The sequence below is a fragment of the Trachurus trachurus genome (assembly GCF_905171665.1).
Source record: "Trachurus trachurus genome assembly, chromosome: 22".
NCBI lineage: Eukaryota > Metazoa > Chordata > Actinopteri > Carangiformes > Carangidae > Trachurus > Trachurus trachurus.
Genome location: NC_139907.1, coordinates 11567630 through 11585342, shown reverse-complemented (window position 1 = coordinate 11585342; position 17713 = coordinate 11567630). Strand labels below are relative to the sequence as shown.

General features: G+C 42.9%; 1 protein-coding gene across 3 annotated transcripts in view; it reads left to right on the top strand.

The window, feature by feature from the left end:
• The first annotated feature begins 740 nt into the window (after window positions 1–740).
• The window catches only part of LOC311005631 (single-stranded DNA-binding protein 3), a 36821-nt gene continuing 19848 nt past the window's right edge, over window positions 741–17713 (top strand). For all 3 annotated transcript variants that reach the window (XM_083998116.1, XM_083998115.1, XM_083998114.1), the window contains exons 1-4: window positions 741–931; window positions 6964–7036; window positions 8263–8324; window positions 13267–13351. In XM_083998116.1, the coding sequence (XP_083854242.1) occupies window positions 876–931; window positions 6964–7036; window positions 8263–8324; window positions 13267–13351 (276 nt within the window). In that variant the 5' untranslated portion in view covers window positions 741–875. The remainder of the gene's footprint in view (window positions 932–6963; window positions 7037–8262; window positions 8325–13266; window positions 13352–17713) is intronic.

The window sequence follows — 17713 nt, the reverse complement described above, 5'->3', positions numbered from 1 at the left end:
TGCCTTCCTCTACATCCAATAACAACAAAATTAAATGGTTAAACTAAACCAAATTAAAACTTCTTTTCAATTATTTATGTAGGCTACTGCCTCAACCTATGTTGGTAGTTCCTGAACCTCAGTTTGGTCCCCCTCTATTTAGAGTTATGTAATCAGGTAAGTTAATAACCTCAATCAGTGGTTTGCGCGGACTATCTGAGGTTCGGGGTGAAAAATAATGAGGCCCGTTTGGTCGAGGTTTATGGTTGCCCTAAAGCCACACTAGATATAGATTCTTAGGCCGAACATAGTGGCACTTAAGGGGCATGTAAATCAACTGGGGGTGCACATTTGCACCAATCAAGTGCCCTTTTGGTATGACATTAGGTCAAGAACAACAGTGCAACGTAGGTACCATTAGGTTACAGCCATATACGTGGTTAAAATAAAGGCGTCAGAACAGTAACAGCAGTAGCCTAAGTATGAGCTATTTGGCGTGGTATATGAACAAAGCAGTAATGTAAGCTTCAAACTTGAAGGCCTTCAGAAGAGAACTTGAACTTGAGCGAAGTAGACAAAAACTGAGACACTGTGCCTTTAAGAAGCCCCCACCGTCTCACAACAGGGGGGGCGTGAGCTGAATCCAGGAACAGCGATTGAAAAAAAAAAAAAGCTCCACCAGTGGACTGTTTCAAGTTACCCCCGGCTGAAACCCTGCCTGATTTGTGGGCAATGTTGGGGATGTAGAAAAAAAAGGAAACCGGAGCAAAGAGAGCGCAAGGGAGAGATAGGGAGACAACACTAACTGGGTAGCTATGGAGATAGTAGGTTTTCCTGGTAGCTTTCTTTGACAGGTGTCGAGTGGGATAAAATAAAGTATCAGAACAGCCTCCAAGATGTACGGCAAGGGTAAAGGAGCTGTGGTCCCCTCCGATAGTCAAGCAAGAGAAAAGTAAGTAAATTATTGCACTGTCACAACAGAGATCCAGTCAAGACGAGTGTGCTGCTAGGTAGCTAAAGTTGCTAACTGATGTGAGGCAGCTCAGTCACTTCAGCAGAGGTGCGCACGCTCTGCCACCTCTTTATGTTAACGTGCAAGCCCATAAAAGTGATGCCGTGGTAGTTTATTCGTTGTGTTTCGCCACTTTGCCCGCACCCCTGCCTCTTGCATCCCTCCTAAAAAAACTACACAGGCATGGGCTGCTAAGTTAGCTCGGTCGGCTAGCTCCATTGCCAGTTTCACTCTTGTTTTTCTTGTTTCTTTCTCATGCAAAACAGAGAGTGGCAGTTTTAACGACTAAAAGTTGCACCACCTCCACAAAGCGAGAGTGTTGCTTGCACGTGTTTTCCAGCAATAACGCGTAAAAATGTGCACTCGGGGTGGGCTTGCTGTGTTTTTTTTTCTTTCTTTCTTTCTTTCTCAGTCCTGCGAAGAGCATTGATGGAGATCGCACTTAAGTTCCATCTCCTCTCTCCTCGCCCCAGTGAGAGGGAGAGAGAGAGGGGGGAACAATGCGTTGAGAGTGACGCCGCCGTGCATTGTAGCTAGCTTGGCTTTGTGTCGCCTCTCTCGCTGAAGCGGCAGGTAAAAATAGAATACAGCTGTTTGGGGCTTTGTTACAAAATGGCACAGGAACGTGTTCTAGAATTGTTTCGCGTTCCATAATCAGAACGCGCCGGGCTCTACATTGTATCCATGTGTGTGTGCGCTCGCTCCGTCAGCGGAGAGACGCCGCTGCGATCCCCCCACCGCCACCACCACCAGTGCAAAGGGGAGCTGCGCCTCATAACTTTTGTGGCCCGTACAGATTTTCCACAGTCACCCCGAGTTGCAGGGACCGGTGCCGGGGATAGATTTGCAAAGAACTGGCGCCAACGCTTCGCTATCATAAACCTCCCCCCTCCCTAAAAAAAAAAACGCAGGCTTCCCCGTGGCTGTTTTGTCAGGAAAACTTAAGGTGGTGTTAGCTTCGAGAGCTGTAGCCCTCCAATCCCTTTGTCTGCATGCCTCTGTCTCGATGCCTGTTGTTCGCTCGGGAGATGCATGCCGCACGGTGACCGACACTTTCACAAGCACACAGAGCTTCCAAATCGATCTGAAATGTTTCTTTTACCAACCATTTTTATGCACTTGTTGTGAAGTAGAAACCAGCACCTGCAGCGAACTTCATTTGTTCATTAGTCTCTTGTTAACAAAGCCACCTCAGACCTGCACATGCTTTCTTTAAACTTTTGTAAGATTTTATGGATTCAGAGCCTGCTGTTGTGGTAATAGTGTGTAATAGTTGTTGTTGGATAACTGTTAAATAATCTAAAGGTAAGAGCTTCCACGCAGGTGTGTGCGTTAAGTGGCTTTATTCCTCACAGTGGCCAGCCTGAACACCAGTAAAAAGCTCACTCTGACTTGCTGGACCACTCAGCAAATTTTGGGGAACTGAGGCGAGGACAGAATTGTCACACTGTTAAATGTTTGCATGAAGATCGGCAGACACCTCATTACCTTAACCTCACCCCGACCATGGCTCTTTATGTGAACCCATATTCATATGCTTTATGCTTCTTCTAACGCCTGTCTTCATCTGCCTCCTGACTCTGGCTCCCCCATCCTTTTGCTGCTCCTCAAAGTCCTCATCCCTCGCTTCAATGTTGAATTATTGAGACAGACTGAAGCAGCTGCTCTCAGCTTTGCGTCAGAGTTGAGAGAGACAGAGGAGAAAGAAAGAGACAGAAGAGAGGGAGATATGGTGGGCAGACTCATCCATGTTTAAAGAGGGGGTTTTGTCGGGGGCCTCAGGCAGGATGTCAGGTGTGCCACCGGTGTACATCGGGGGAGATTTCTCACTCTATGGGATTAAGCGTATGCACGCACTGATGTCCCCCTTCTCGGAACATAAGAGGGAATGGCGGGGAAGGGGGTCAGGAGGTCACCTCACATGGTGTGATGGAGGAGGAAATTGTAGTTTCGGCATGATAAAGGACGGCGAAGGTGCAGAAACCAGAAATGAGTAGAGGTTATTTCCACTTCCAGCCATGCGATGAGAAACTTTGTCACCAGGCGATACAATCTTAAAAACTCTGGAGTAAGGGTGGTTGGAGCTATCTTTAAGGTTTTTTTTCCCCCTCACCTTTCCTTTTGAATATAATTTAACATTCTGGCTGTCAAAATCAACCCCCACCGTCCTTTTTTCTCTCTTCATCGTGACTTGACTGCTCCTCTGATCCCCTGTACCTCCTACTGTTTCTTCCTCTATAAAAATGGGGCATGCCCCCTCTTACGCTCCAGTCAAAACTATTTCTTCTCCTCTCTGTGCTCTGCTAGCCCCATACCTTCTCCCTCTTCTTCTCCTCAAACTTCCCCTCCTTTTCTATGAGCTAGCTCCTGAGCTTTAATAATGCAGTAGGCCAGGTGCACACACACGCAGCCCCTTTTGCAGCCCACACAAAAATACACACACACACTACACATAAAAATTTCATTGAAGGCCTCTTGGGGGGGGGGGATCTGCAGTGTGATCCTCATATCCCCAGACAAAGGACAAAGTTTTTAACTATTCCTCGCTAGTCAAACTCTGATGGGGGATTGTACATGTAAGCAAGCCAGTAAAGCGTCAGTGTACGAGGTGATGCAAACGGTTTCAGTTGAAGCTCTCGGTGTATCCCAAAGCTTCCTGTGAGCCTTAATGCTTAAACTGCGCAGATGCAAAGAATTGTACTGTAGGTGTGATTAGAAACCAACAAAGTGCATAGGTGAAATGCTTCAGGGTGTGTGTGTGTGTGTGTGTGTGAGTGCAGTGCAGGTGTATGTGTGGTCCAGTATACTAGACTGACCTGCAAGTGGCAGTGACTTACACTCTACACCAGCGGTCACAGAGAGCTTTGTGACCTACAAATTGCTGGGAGCCTCAGAAAGTGGTCAGATTCCCCTGTCTAAATGTGTGTGTGTGTGTGCGTGTGTGTGCGCAGATCTGCAGTCTCCAGGCTCCTAAGTACATCGGTCATTTGTGAAACAACCAATCTGTCCCACTGTCTGTGTTGAATTAAACAAGTGGATGTAGCCAGGATGTATTCCTGATGGTGGATGTGTTTTTCTTGTGCAGTATGATGGATTTATTTACAGTAGAATATTATTAACCAGCGCAAATCCCTCCAGGAAGCTTTAGAACTCAAGGCCACTTCTGCTCTGTTTGTTTGTTCATCTGCATGTCTGGATGTCTGCTTGCTCATGTATGTTTTCTTATCTTGGCGACTATCTGCAAGAGGGGCACACCCTCAGCTATTTATTACTTTCCGAGCAGCATGGCACGCTTTCCACCAAACGCGTATGTCGCGAATGCAATGTTCACCCCGCAATCGACCTATACATAGCACAATACTTTTTTTTATCGGATGTCAATTTGTGGTCATCATCCTACAGAGAGACCGGGCCATCTGCAACAGTCGTTTCACGCACTGTAGAATTCGACTGAATTGGATTACGTAATTATTAAGAAAAAGTTTTGGTTTCGGTTTCTGTGGTGGTGGGTGCAATGCTGTGCGTTTGTTCAACCACAGTGGTGGTGTCAAAAAGGGTATAATAATAGCTGAAGTTTGCATCCTGGGATGGCTTGTTCACTGTCTATGTTGTGATCAAGCATGGACCATCAGCTCCATTCTACAGCTACTGTCTATTTACCTATTCATATCTTTATATTCATAGACTCAATTTGCATACTAACAATGTATATAAATGTTTTCCATCATTTTAGAATTACCATTAGAGATAAGAGCAGGTCAGACACAGATCACATCTCCATCACAACACACTCGAGCAGTTATCGGTGTTTCTGTTGCTTCGGTGTGCCCGCCTCATCTTCATCTTGACTTCAACCACTTAGCAGAAATGGCAACTGAACACAAGTGCGTTTTAGGCTCGACTCTCCCTGACACGTGTGCAGTGCTTTACTATCCCCCATGTGGACATTTATGTTTGTTCTCAGTTATGTATTCATGGTTATTTTTATAGAGACACACGCGTAGACTATTAACCACACAGCCTAATGCCATACATCATAGCGTTCATAACTGCAACTAATTTGCAACACTTGTTCCTAAATGGGCATTCATAAAACACATCCACAGAGCAATAAAAAATCTGTATGCAATCATAGGAAACACTAACAATAAGCGTAGTAGAACATCCAATAGAAGAATCAAAAAGTAGAGAAATCACTCAACCCAAATGTGTAACTCTTCACAAATCTGCACTTCAAATCACCTTATTATGATTATGATCACAGATTATTCCCTTGATTAATTAATTGGTCAATGAAACACCATAAAACATTGAAAAACTCTCATCTCGTCATATTAGAACAAAAAGTGATGTCATCAATTGTCCTGTTTTGTCCCAGCAACAGTCTAAACCTTCAAATATTCACTTCTCTGTATTATAACACCAAGGAATGGTGTAACAGCAGACAATGTGCATACACACATTCATCATTGGCAAATGTTATGTAGGAAATGTAGGAAAACCTATTGTATTTGATTTCTGTAATATATGGGGTTGGTGAGAGTTTATCAGCATCCTATCCCAACTTTTTATTACACATGTATACATCATCTGAAGAAGCATAAATGCACTTAATTCACTTTAAAAGACATTGCCTTCCCTACCGTTTGATAGCAGTGTGAGAAAAGACGGCACTGCAAAGGCAAAAGACCGTCAGTGGTTTAAAAACAAACTGCACAACAGCCTGATTATCTCAAAACCATGTTTCATTGATCAGTACATTGACTAATGATGGGGACTATGACACTGAGCTACTGTCCTTCTCATTAGGACCTTATTGGCCTGTCAGAGGACTGTCTGCTCTCGGCACACAGGACACTGTCATATCCACGCTGCCGGTCGATTGATGGTCCATTAACAGCCTATTAAACACTGCTAAGTGAAGGAGTTAGGAGTACAATGTTGGGCCAATGGGGGTTTCCCACTCCACAGCATGGTTCTTGTGTCTGTTAATAGACCCTGGTGGATTGCCATTTTCAAGTGTGGCTGGCCCGTTACAATAGCAGTGATTTAAAAAAAAAAAAAAAAATCTGGCCAAAGCTTTGAAAATGTTGGAATTACAGTGGGAATCGTTATCGTCCACAGCTTTTTCTGTCAGTATCTGGTGTATTTGGTCCAAACATATTTGTCATTTAAGCTGGTGAGTGTTATTTTACCACTGAGATTTTTGGACATTTTACACTCAGGCTTCATATGGGCAGTTTTGGAAAAACTGAACAATCTGCAAAAGTTACTGACGAGATTACCTGTCTCTTTTTGATTAAAGGAAAATTTACGGTAACTCAGGAATGTGTAGACATACCTAGAAGCTTTTGTACAGGTGATTCCATTGATACCAATACAATTATCACTTTTGTTTATAGGTCTGATTCTTTGTCAATTCCCTTTACTCCTGATAAGTTCTTATGGTTGGCCCTACATAGGTTTTCAGCTACGAGTTGTTTATCATCCCCGAGTCTGAACATAGTTGGAAATAAACATGCACATGTCTGAGGTGAGCAAAAGCTCCCCCTGTTTAACAACTGTTTTCATTTATAGTGTTACCCACTACTTACTTGTGGTGGTGGGTGGCACGGCGTGTGACTGATGTGCTTGCACAGACTCATGCAGTTTAGAGGGCAGGGGATGTAACCCAAGTTATTTTCTGTGGCTACAATTAACGTTTGTTCCCTAAACACCTCACACACTGGTAGCTGGTAGAAGTTAGCTAGGCAGCTGAGCGCAGAGACAACTGTGGTAAAAACACAAACACAAATGCACCGAAAGAACTTTGAACCCTTGGCTGCTCACTTTTGATGTGTCCAGAAGGTGTTGAGCTGCCAAACTGTGATCTTAAAATGCAAAATGAGGAGAATCTAGTGAGTAAGAATCACAGCGCTTTTAAGAAACAAAACAAAGTTTGGTCACTAATGGTTTTCCCCTCTCTGTTTCAGGTTAGCGTTATATGTGTACGAGTACCTGCTACATGTGGGAGCACAGAAGTCCGCACAGACCTTCCTGTCTGAGGTAAGACGATCAAACATTTGTCTGATAGTTACAAATATAAGAGACTGTACTCTGTTTAAAAATATCAACCTGTAGGTTGCTGGTCCAAGCAGCTCATTACGACCCTTGATTATTGACCCATTATTGGTAAGCATCATCTAATCCTAATGTGAGACAGCATCAGTCTTTCAGCAAAATGGCATGTTTACGTTCAGGTGAAAAAGCCCTCTAATGGCTGGAGGTTGAGTGGCGTCAACACCTGTATCCTCTCTCTAAATTGGCTTGCTCGAGTATTTTTGTGCGAAACCCAACATTCGTCTCACTCCTCATGCCTAAACCTAACTATGTACTAGCCAATCAAAGGCAGGCTAGGGACGGGCCTACACCTACCACAGGTATTGGGTGGGTCAGTGAAACATTGGACTTAAAACATAGGAGGCTGCCATTATTTTCCGGTCAGTCAGTTTTGTTTATTTTATATGGCCCTGGTCGGTCTATACATTTTACAACAAAGTATTTAGTTTTGCTGAAAGCATGATCTATGGAGTTTTTGTTCCACATCAAACCAGGCCCATGAGCTGTATCAAGGTGTCAAATGAAAAAACAACCCGAATGGTCATTTAGTTTGAAGGACTGGTTGGTCTGTTAAAAGAGCTTTTGTCAGCGCTAAAACACGTTATTTGCTATTACTAGCTTTGAGCCCTCACACTCATACACTGTCAGTGCAAACATGCTAAACATGATCAGAGTGCAAGGTGTAGCGTGAATATTTCATAAGGAGATTCTATAAAGTTACACCAGATCGTGCTCACTGTTGGCCATGTGGAGTCCAGGGTGTCAAAACAACGGATGTAACCTACGTAGGTATTCTGTTCTTTGTACACATTTCCAAGCCTCCACACCCCCCCCCCCCCCCCCCCCGTGTCGAGTGCAGAGAGGCCACTAGTGAATGAGTGAGGTGTTTCCCAGATTCATGAATGTACTTCACATATAAAAAGGGAAACAGGACAGAGCAAAGAGAGATGGAGAGATGGAGATCGACAGAGCCAGAAAGATGCCTATCTTCACGTCCGAGGCCATTGACAGTTTGAGACTGACTGATTATATGTTCTTAACCCCTGGACCTGCAGACATAATCCTCTCTCTAGTGGCTGCAACTGACTCTCTTCTCTTCTCTTCTCTTCTCTTCTCTCCTCTCCTCTCCTCTCCTCTCCTCTCCTCTCCTCTCCTCTCCTCTCCTCTTGCAGATTCGATGGGAGAAGAATATTACATTAGGGGAGCCCCCTGGATTCCTCCATTCGTGGTGGTGGTAGGTTTTGCTTTTTTTCTCTTTTTTTTTTTCAAGGTGTATAGATTTAGAAATATTACAGTACACGTTTCACACTGTATTCCCACCACACATGCACTGATTGATGGGGCTCTAGAGGGTCGCCGTACTTGGTGGCCAACAAATTCTTATTTTGAAATAAGAAAACCAAATTTGGCAAACAGTTCGTTTCCCAATTACTTTTAAAAACGGGTTATACCAAAAAACAATCAAACAAAACAAAAATCAATGCAAAACTGAGAAAGGTGATTTCCACACAGGTACTTCAACTCTTGATTTCAATTTAGATTCATACATCAAGAAAAAAACAGATACTAGTTCTTTTTCAATGTGTTATTATCAAAACAAACATGAAATCAGTCATCTAAAGCAGAAATTATTTGGCCATCAAGTACACGACCCCCAGAGTGTCCATCCTGACCTTACATAAGTAATTACTGTCATATGTACAAACAGCAGCTTCATTAGAGCTTTTATAGTTTGCTTCCTTATGAAAATGCCATAATTCAATTTTCAATATTTGAAACTGACGGACATAAACAGTCAAATACTCGGGTGCCTGGAAAATTACAAGATGTTAATGTAACAGTTGGTGCTCGTCCTCATTTGTGATTAAAAACTGACTTCTGGAAGGGGCAGGGTCTCAGTTTTGTGGTTGACCAGACTCTTGGAGGGCGTGACCCCTCCCTCCCCGTCTTCTACCCTCTCCCCTCCTCCAGCTCTCCATCCTTCACCCCCGTTCCTGAAACAATGGATCCAGATGGTTAGGGAATGGACCCCCCCTCCCTCTCTCTCCCTCCCTCTCCCTCTCTCTCCCTCTCTCTCTCTCTCTCTACACTCCCCTCCCCCTCCTCACCCTCTCGTCACCCTTTGTGTTCCCCCAACCTCCCACTTTTCTCCTTTGTTCACGTGGGAGAGGGATTCTTAGCAGATTAACCCATTGCATTCCAGCTCCCTTTGTGTCACCTCTCCCTATGCTGTCTTCCTCCTCCTCCCCCCCTGTCATTTCTGCCCTTGGCTAAGATTTGACCTTTGGGGTCAGCAACACCTTAAGCATTGATCAGCAGTTTCACTTGTGTTTTTTTTTTTTTTTTTCAAAAAAAAACTGTTTTTTCGGGGGAGGGTACTGTAATACAGTGTAATAATCGAGTTAGAAGAGTTAACCACTAATCAGCCATTTATCATAGTTTCATACTCATCAGTTTTAGTTATGATGCTGCTCAGAGAGGTACTAGGAACCTGGCTCTAATGTAATAAGCCAAAAACCTGAAAAGGATAGTTCAACATTTTGGGAAATTTGCCTATTGCCATAATCCCTATAGCCATAGCAGTACGTTCATTACCTTTAATTATTGGTGCATGTTGTTTTGAGATCAGCGGGGCAGAGAGCTGCTCAGCGAACACAATGGAGGTGAATGGTACAGGTCCCCTGTCCCTCAATACTCATCAAATACACAATCCAACAACTCCAAAGTGCTCTCGTGGAGAAGTTGTGTCCTGCACATTCACCACCACGCTATGAAATGATCATGTCACATTACGAGACCGAGTTGTTTTCGAGGCAAATGCGTAGCCAGAACTTCATTCCAGACACGGCTGCTGGGCGGAGTGATTTCAAAAGCGCAAGAAGTTCAGAGTATTTGCTTCGCGTGTCGTAATGTGACATAATTATACGTTATTATTTCATAGCGTGACAGATGTGCAGGTCACAACTTGTCCATGAGAGCGTTTTGGAGTTGTTTGATTGTGTATTTGATGAGTTTTGAGGGACAGGGGACCAGTACCGTTCACCTCCATTGTGTTCACTGAGCAGCTCACGTCTCTGCCCCGCAGATCTCAAAACAACATGCACATACAATTAAAGGTATAATAAACCTACTCCTATGACTAGTGATTATGGCAATAGTCGAATTTGCCAAAATGTTGAACTTTCCCTTTAACCTTTAGCTGACTTCTGTAAAGGTTAAACTAAGTTGGATCCAGTTGATGCAGGTATTTGACTGTAACACTGTTATCTGAATCCTACTCTGATCAGGTAAGAAAGGGATTAGTTTGCTATTGCTTTGTCATCTCCACTCAATATCCTGCAATTACAAAGTGAAAACAGAATTTTAGACTTTTATGCAAAAGGAAATATTTAAATATCACATTGACGTAAGTATTCAAACACTTCGCCATGTTCCTTTCAATTTAGCTCAAGTGCCTCCAATGTCGCTTGATCATCTTGGAGACCTTGATTTGAATCCACATGGGGTAATTTGAATTAATAGGACATGATTTGGAAAGACACATACCTGTCTTTGTACTGGTCTCACAGCTGAAAGTGCATATTGGAGCAAAAAACATGAGGAAGGAACCGACTCCAGAGCTCAGAGACAGGATCATGTCAGAGCACAGATCTAGGGAAGGATACAAAAAATCTGCTGCACTGAAGGCTCCCAAGAGGACAGTGGCCTCCATCTTTCTTAAATAGAAGAAGGTTGGAACAACCTGAACTCTACCTAGGGCTGGCTGCCCAGTCAACCTTAAAGGGCCTCGGTAACAGAAGTGACTACGAACCTGATGGTCACTCTGGCGGAGCTCCAGAGATCCTGTGTAGAGATGGAAGAAACATCCAGAGGCACAACCGTTACTGCTGGCTTTACAGCAGAGTGGTCAGATACAAGCTTCCCCTCATCGAGACTGCACTAAAGCAGCTAATGTTCTCTCAGACTGTAAGAAATAAAGAGTCTCTGGTCTGATTAAACCAAAAATGAACGTTTGGCATCAATTTAAAGCATCATACCTGGAGGAAACCAGACACCACTCATCACCTGCCCAGTGCCATCCTGATGGTGCAGCATGGAGACGATGGTGTCATGTTTTTCATCGACAGGGACAGAGAGACAGGTCAGGGTTGAGGGGGAAAATGAACAGATCTAAACGTGACGGTCCACTGACCATTCCCTAGAGAGCTGGCAGGGATTGAGAGGGTCTGAAGAGAAGAATGGCAGAGAATCACCAAATCCAGGTGTGAAGCATGTTGCGTCATATCTAAGAAGATTTGAGCCTGTAATCGCTGCCAAGGGTACTTCAACTACTGAACAGAGAAGCCTGGATACTTATGTCAATGATTTATAATTCAGTTTTCAAATTTTATTAAAAAGGAAAAAAAACAACTTTTTTCCCTTTTGACATTATGGGGTATTGGTAGGTTTAAACTATTTTAGCAACAAAACATTTGAGTTATTCTTCAGTACTTTATATTTGATCTGTAATATGGTCAATATTTGTGGGATTTGTTGAGAATAAGAAGTTGGTGTTTTAATACCCTTGTCCTTGGAAAGTTATAAACTCTGCAGAGATAAAGCACTTAGCAAGCAATAGCTATATATTATCACATTTTTGAGTCTTCACTAATCAAAATGTCAGAAATCGTCAGTCTGGAGTCTAAAACTTTTTCATGGAAAATTATGCCGAATGACGCTGCACTGACGTTAGCACTGTGCATATTACAAAGGAATAAATGTTTAAAAAACCTGTGGATTTAAATCCCAGACTTGTAAATAAACTCTTAAATGGTCTTCAAAACAGCGTAACGCTCGCCCTAACTCTGCTGAGTCAGAAGAATGAACGTCAGGCTTATAGAGCATCATCAGCAATATGACCCCAAGGACATGCTTTAATAAAAATAAAATGAAGGAATAGAAGAATAATCTGAAAGCATACAAGCCTGGGTAAATCTGAAGAACAAGTTTGATGTTCTGGTTTGATTATGGACTGCTTTCATAGAAACCTAGTGGAAAAATATAAGTATAAAATAATGTTGTCTTGACTGCAGAATATAGCTTTTTAATAGCAATACTGTTCTTATCAACACACATTCGTCTTTTTAATGTGCACAAACTAGAGAGTGAAAAATAACTTTTTTTTTTTACTGAAAGCTTTGAGGTTTAGGGTTGAGACAAGTAACTTTTTAAGTGTGCCCCCCAGTTGATGAACCCTTGAGCAGCTTATCACATTTGCTCTTCAGTAGTTTAACCATGCACCCTGACCTTCTCATGGAAGAAGGTTAAGTGAGAGTACAAGTTGAGTTTTCAGCTGTCGAAATATTCCATACATTTCACTTGATGTGTTGAAATGGCTTGAAAAGAGTTGGGACTGTTAAAAAATACGACCGTGTCTCATGAAGTACAGAGGTGCACAAAAAAAATCCAGATGTTTAGGATTCAACATGTTTGGGTGCATTGCAGATTGCTATGGCACGTGAAGTGGCTTTCTGATTAGTCCTCTCGTTAGCCGAGTCGCTATTTCCCTGTGTTTATAGCACTTCCACTAAATCAATGCACAAAGACTGATTGAATTAAGACCTCTTAGACAGGTAGCACACAGGCTGTTAGCCTTGTTATTAGGCCTGTGTATGTGTTGGTGATTTTCCACTTAAGGCGTCCAAAGAAACTGAAACGGTAGCTTGGTTGAAAACTGTTTATGTATTTCCGTGTGTCAGCTGTAGTTGTCTATTCTTGTACGGATCAAACGTCGAGCCGATTCTCCTCAACAATGAGGCCATTTACCAGTCAACATGTGTACTGGAGCGTACTCCGAGTGCTGAGTTGAGGCAGTAACAGTTAAAAGTTAGGGCGAAAAAAATGAATGCAGTCAATGAAATCTCCATGAAAGTATGGTAATGCAAGTGTGTGTGCGTGTGTGTATGTATTCTGAGTGAGTGAGAGGTTGATTGAGGGGGCGACACTGGCATTGTGTCCCTCCTACAATGATGCTCAAGTGTGTAAGAGGCAGTTTAAGAGCGCTATGGAGATAGTGAGAGAGTGTGAATGGGCTATGAATAGCTGTTACACATTTGCTTGTATTGCTGTGTTTGGTAACCTTTGACCTCCTCTCTCCCCTCTCTCTCCCCCCCTCAACACCCTCCTTTCCATTTCAGCGTATTCTGGGATTTGTATTGTGCGGCTCCAGACCGAAGGGAGACATGCGAGCACTCCAGTGAGGCCAAGGCCTTCCATGACTACGTAAGTGACAGATGGGCTCTGCATGCTGCCACTTCTCTCTTTTTTTTACAAACAGCCACTGTCTTTAGACACTTTGTGGAATCAGGGCTTTTGTTTCTTTGTGTGCCTGCCTGAGGCACACATGTAAAAAGAAAAAAAAAAAGGAAAGAGAAAGAAAACTGTACATGGTTTACAGCGAGGTCAAGTGTATAGAAGAATCTTTAAGTAGCGTCCACGAGAGCAGGTAGAGGATGGTGGGCACCTCAAGGACATCTGGCCAAGTGGATCAAACTTTGAAAAGTTTGCATGTTTCTATTCTAGAGAAGTACACTTTATTCATATTTATTGTGTTAGCAGGTACTAGAGCTGAACTTCTTCAAGATTATTCACGACAGAAGATTACCGTACTTTCTTGGTTAAGTTATTTTAATGTTTCGTCTACAAAGTGTAAGTGAATAGAGGGAAAAAAAAGTTTTCTTAGAGGTCAAGGTGACGTCCTTAAATTCCTCTGTTTTGTCTGAGAAACGCTTGAAAATCTGAAGGTAACAGAAGAGCGGCAAACACTCTGTTTCAGAAGCTGAACCTATGAATATTATAATAAAACCGAATAATGATTATTTCTGTTTTAGACTAACTATCAATGAGTAAGATGGAGTTCAAAATTAAAGACAAATCTAACTTCTCCAACCACCTGATACATTAATTATGTGATGCTGCCTGACGACACTCAGCATCATCAGACATGTGCGACAGTGTTTGTCTCCGTTCTGTATTCCCACGTCAAGTTGTTCTTTAATGCAGGTTAATAAATACACAATCGCATGTCTCTGCTGGCAGATTTAAGTTCTTGCCCCCAGTGTTAATTTGCGCGGCTACACCACCTGTTAATTGCAAGAAGAAATGATGTTCTGTTTATCAGTTTACTTTGCACTGTTGCTATGGAAAAGCGGCGACAGTCCGTGCAGCAGCTTTAAAACAGTTTGTCATTCTGGTTGGGAACATAACGGATCTTTAGCTTCCTCTCACTGACGGTGGCAAATGCAGCAAAACATTGGGAATGCACCTTGGGAGTTGTAGTTCACTTCCTCCTTGAAATTGTCCCATCAGCTTATCATTAAAGAGACGAATAGTTTGTGACACAGTTGCTATTTGGAAGTTGGAATTAATTTCATGATTGATAAATCTGTCAAATATGTCGTTTGACTAATTGTTTAATCTATGAAATGTCAGAAAACTGAGAAAAATGTCCAATGTGACATCTTTAAATTAATCTGATTAACAGTCCAAAACCCAAAGAGATTCTGTCAAACATGATACGAGACAAAAAGAGAAAATCTTTTCCGTGAGAGGCTGAAAACTGTGATTCTTTCAGTTTTGTTTGAGAAATGACTTAAACGATTCATCAATTATTCAAATAACCATCTCATTACTACATACTGTAGCAGTGCTGTTCCTAAAATTGTTAGAGAAGAAAAGAAACCACGGACGCCCAAAATCTCTCCTCCTCCTCACTGTGTAGCTCCGTGATTTCTTCTCTGAGCCGGGGGATCTAAGGACTGATGGTGTTGTATGTTTTCACCTGTTTTTTAAATTGTGATCCATGTTTTTCGTTTTCTTTTTCATACAACAACCACGCAGCTCTCTAAGTTCTGTTTCCATTGTGTGTTTTTGTATGTGTGCGTCCTTGAGGGATTTTTCGATGCCTTTGAGAGCTTGAAATTCAGCTTTTTTTTTTTTTTTTTACTTTTCTTTTCTGTGCATCTTGTTGAGGCCAGAGGTCAAAGGTCAGGGTTGGCTATGGAGCAGGTTTATTTATTTATCTTTTACAAAGTTTATAGGGATTCAGCCTCTTACCCAAGGACGCTCCAGCGTGTGCGTTGTTTGCTGTCACAGATGCTCTAGTCCGGGCTCAGGTCATTTGCAGACGGGGTCCTAATAATAACGGCTCCACCACGGGGCCCAATAATAATGTAAAGACGGGGTTTTCTTCTGCACTGTGAGGCCAAACTGTAACTGTATCCTCTCATGTGAAAATGTCATGTGTTGTGATTGACACTGTGCGTCTGTCTTCAGCCTCTGCTCTCCAGCCAAGACAGTGTGTGTGCGTGTGTACGTGTGTGTGTGTGTGTGTGTGTACTGTATAGTGTGGGGAGATAATGGAATAGAGTTCTAATCCGGTAATCCCAGCACTGGGCTGAGGCTAAGCCAGGGATTTGTGTGTGTGTGTGTGTCTGTGTGTGTGTGAGTGTGTGTTTGTATTTTTGGACAGGGGGCATCTTTGGCAGCCGGCCCAAAGACGGAGGGTTGAGGGGCTCACACCCTCAGTGCCAGCCAGTGTGCCAGTTAACCCTGTGTGTATGCATGTGTGTAGATGTGGATGGGTGTGCTACACGGTTGCTCGGAGTCTGCTCCGAACAGTGATAAAGCGAAGGAGACGGGAAGGGTTTAATTTTGGCTCCAGCCCCCCGAGGCTAGTCTCTGAGCACAGGTCCTTTTCTCCTGGTTTCAAAAGAACGAGTCGGTTAGAGGCATCAGAAGAAAAAAAATATTTCACCTTACCTCAAAAGAGTTTCTTAGTCTTTTGAGGATTGCTAGATTGCAAGCCAGCATTTAAGAGGCATTATCACAGTTCTCTCTGCTGGGTGCCGAGACGCAGCAAAGGTTCATGGTTACTGTTGAGGCTACGGTACTTCTACCTCAAGTCTTGACACTGGTTATGAAACCCCGAGTTGGACGCGATAGTTAGACAATGTCAAGTTCTGGGTTTGTTACTCGGGTATCTGATGCACCAATTAAAGAGGCAGCTTTACAGAGATCAGGTAGAGGATGTTTTCCCCTCGGATATACATTCACATCGATATTCTGACGTCTTTTTAATTTATCTGTTTATGCTGGCGTTAAGTTGAGGCTTAAGTGGCTTTACATACGTTAAATACAGAATTTACTGGTTTTTATCCCCGAGGCTTTAAGCACCTCACTCTATTGTGATGCATCGATAAAGTCACTGACATTAATATGATCCTTTTTTTTATTTAATGATTTTAATGATATTAATGATTTGACGTGAAGTTAGAAAATTAAAAGGTGAATTTTATACTTTAATTGAACAAACGTAATTACAACCAGGAGTTAATTTTGTCCCATTGAGTGTCCTCTGGTTCATTTTTAACTGGCCTGCCTGTCATCTCCTGTGTTAATAGACGATAATACAACATGCCATACATTATTCAAACATCATGTCATTTAGTAATTAATTAATTAGACTGATTGAATTTTTTTTAATCAGCGTTAAATCCTGATAACATCCCTGTTAGGTTCTGTCTCTGAGCTTTTGGCGGCTCATTGTTACACACAACTAACAGTCAAGTCACATACATCATATGCGTCAAAATCATATTTTATGCATTTTATCAACTTTTCAACTTCAGCTGAGCCCCCCCCCCCCCCCCACCCCCCACCCTAAAAAAAAAGAAAAGAAAAACTCACAACTTTCTTTTTGCCTGGTTGCCAACTCGTTCCTAGAAATTTCAGCTTTTCTTTTGCTTTGTGCACAACCTGAAAAAATGCGCATAGAAATAGATGTAGGTTAGAGGATGTATGCAACCTGTGAAGATGGATTAGGAATATGCATTGTGTGGCTTTGAGGAATCGTGAGCCAGAAATGGTGCGACCACGTGTTCCTCCCAAAACGTATAAACAGGTGTGAATTCATGTGCGGTATTAAACCTGCTGCCAGCAGCACAGCACTCAACCTCCAGTCATATTCTTCACTCCTTCATCACACTCATCCTCTGATTTTTAATTTTTTTTTCTACCTGCACTGTTGCTCTTCACTCTTTCTTAACACATCTGCCCACGTTTCTCTCACTCCCACCCCCCCCATCTCTCTCCCTCTCTCTCTCTCTCTGCCTCCCTCTCTGCTGCATTTTGTGCAACTCGCATCATGTTTTCATGTTCATGCAGCTTGTGGTTTCTCTGCGACACCCCCACATCTGCATCTTTCCTCCCTCCCCCTCTTTCTCTCTCCATGTACATTCTCCTCCACACACCGCCTTTTTTTTCTCTCTCCTCCCACCCTGCTTTACTATATCTCTTATTCTCTCCTTCACCCAGCACACGAGTCCGCCCCCTCTCCTCTCTCTCGTCTCACTCGCCTTATCGCTCACTCCCTCGCTCCCAACTCTTCTTCTCTTTTTCCCCTCTCTCTGACCCCCCTCACCACCAGTACTACCTCTATTCCTGAGGGAAGATTGATTGGCTAATCTAGCTGTTTACCCACAATGCCTAGTAGTGCCGAGGAGGAGAGGGCAGCGTAGTCAACGAGAAGACACAACCAAGACACAGTGAGGTATTTGAAAATTGAGCTGAGTGGGCAAATGTCAA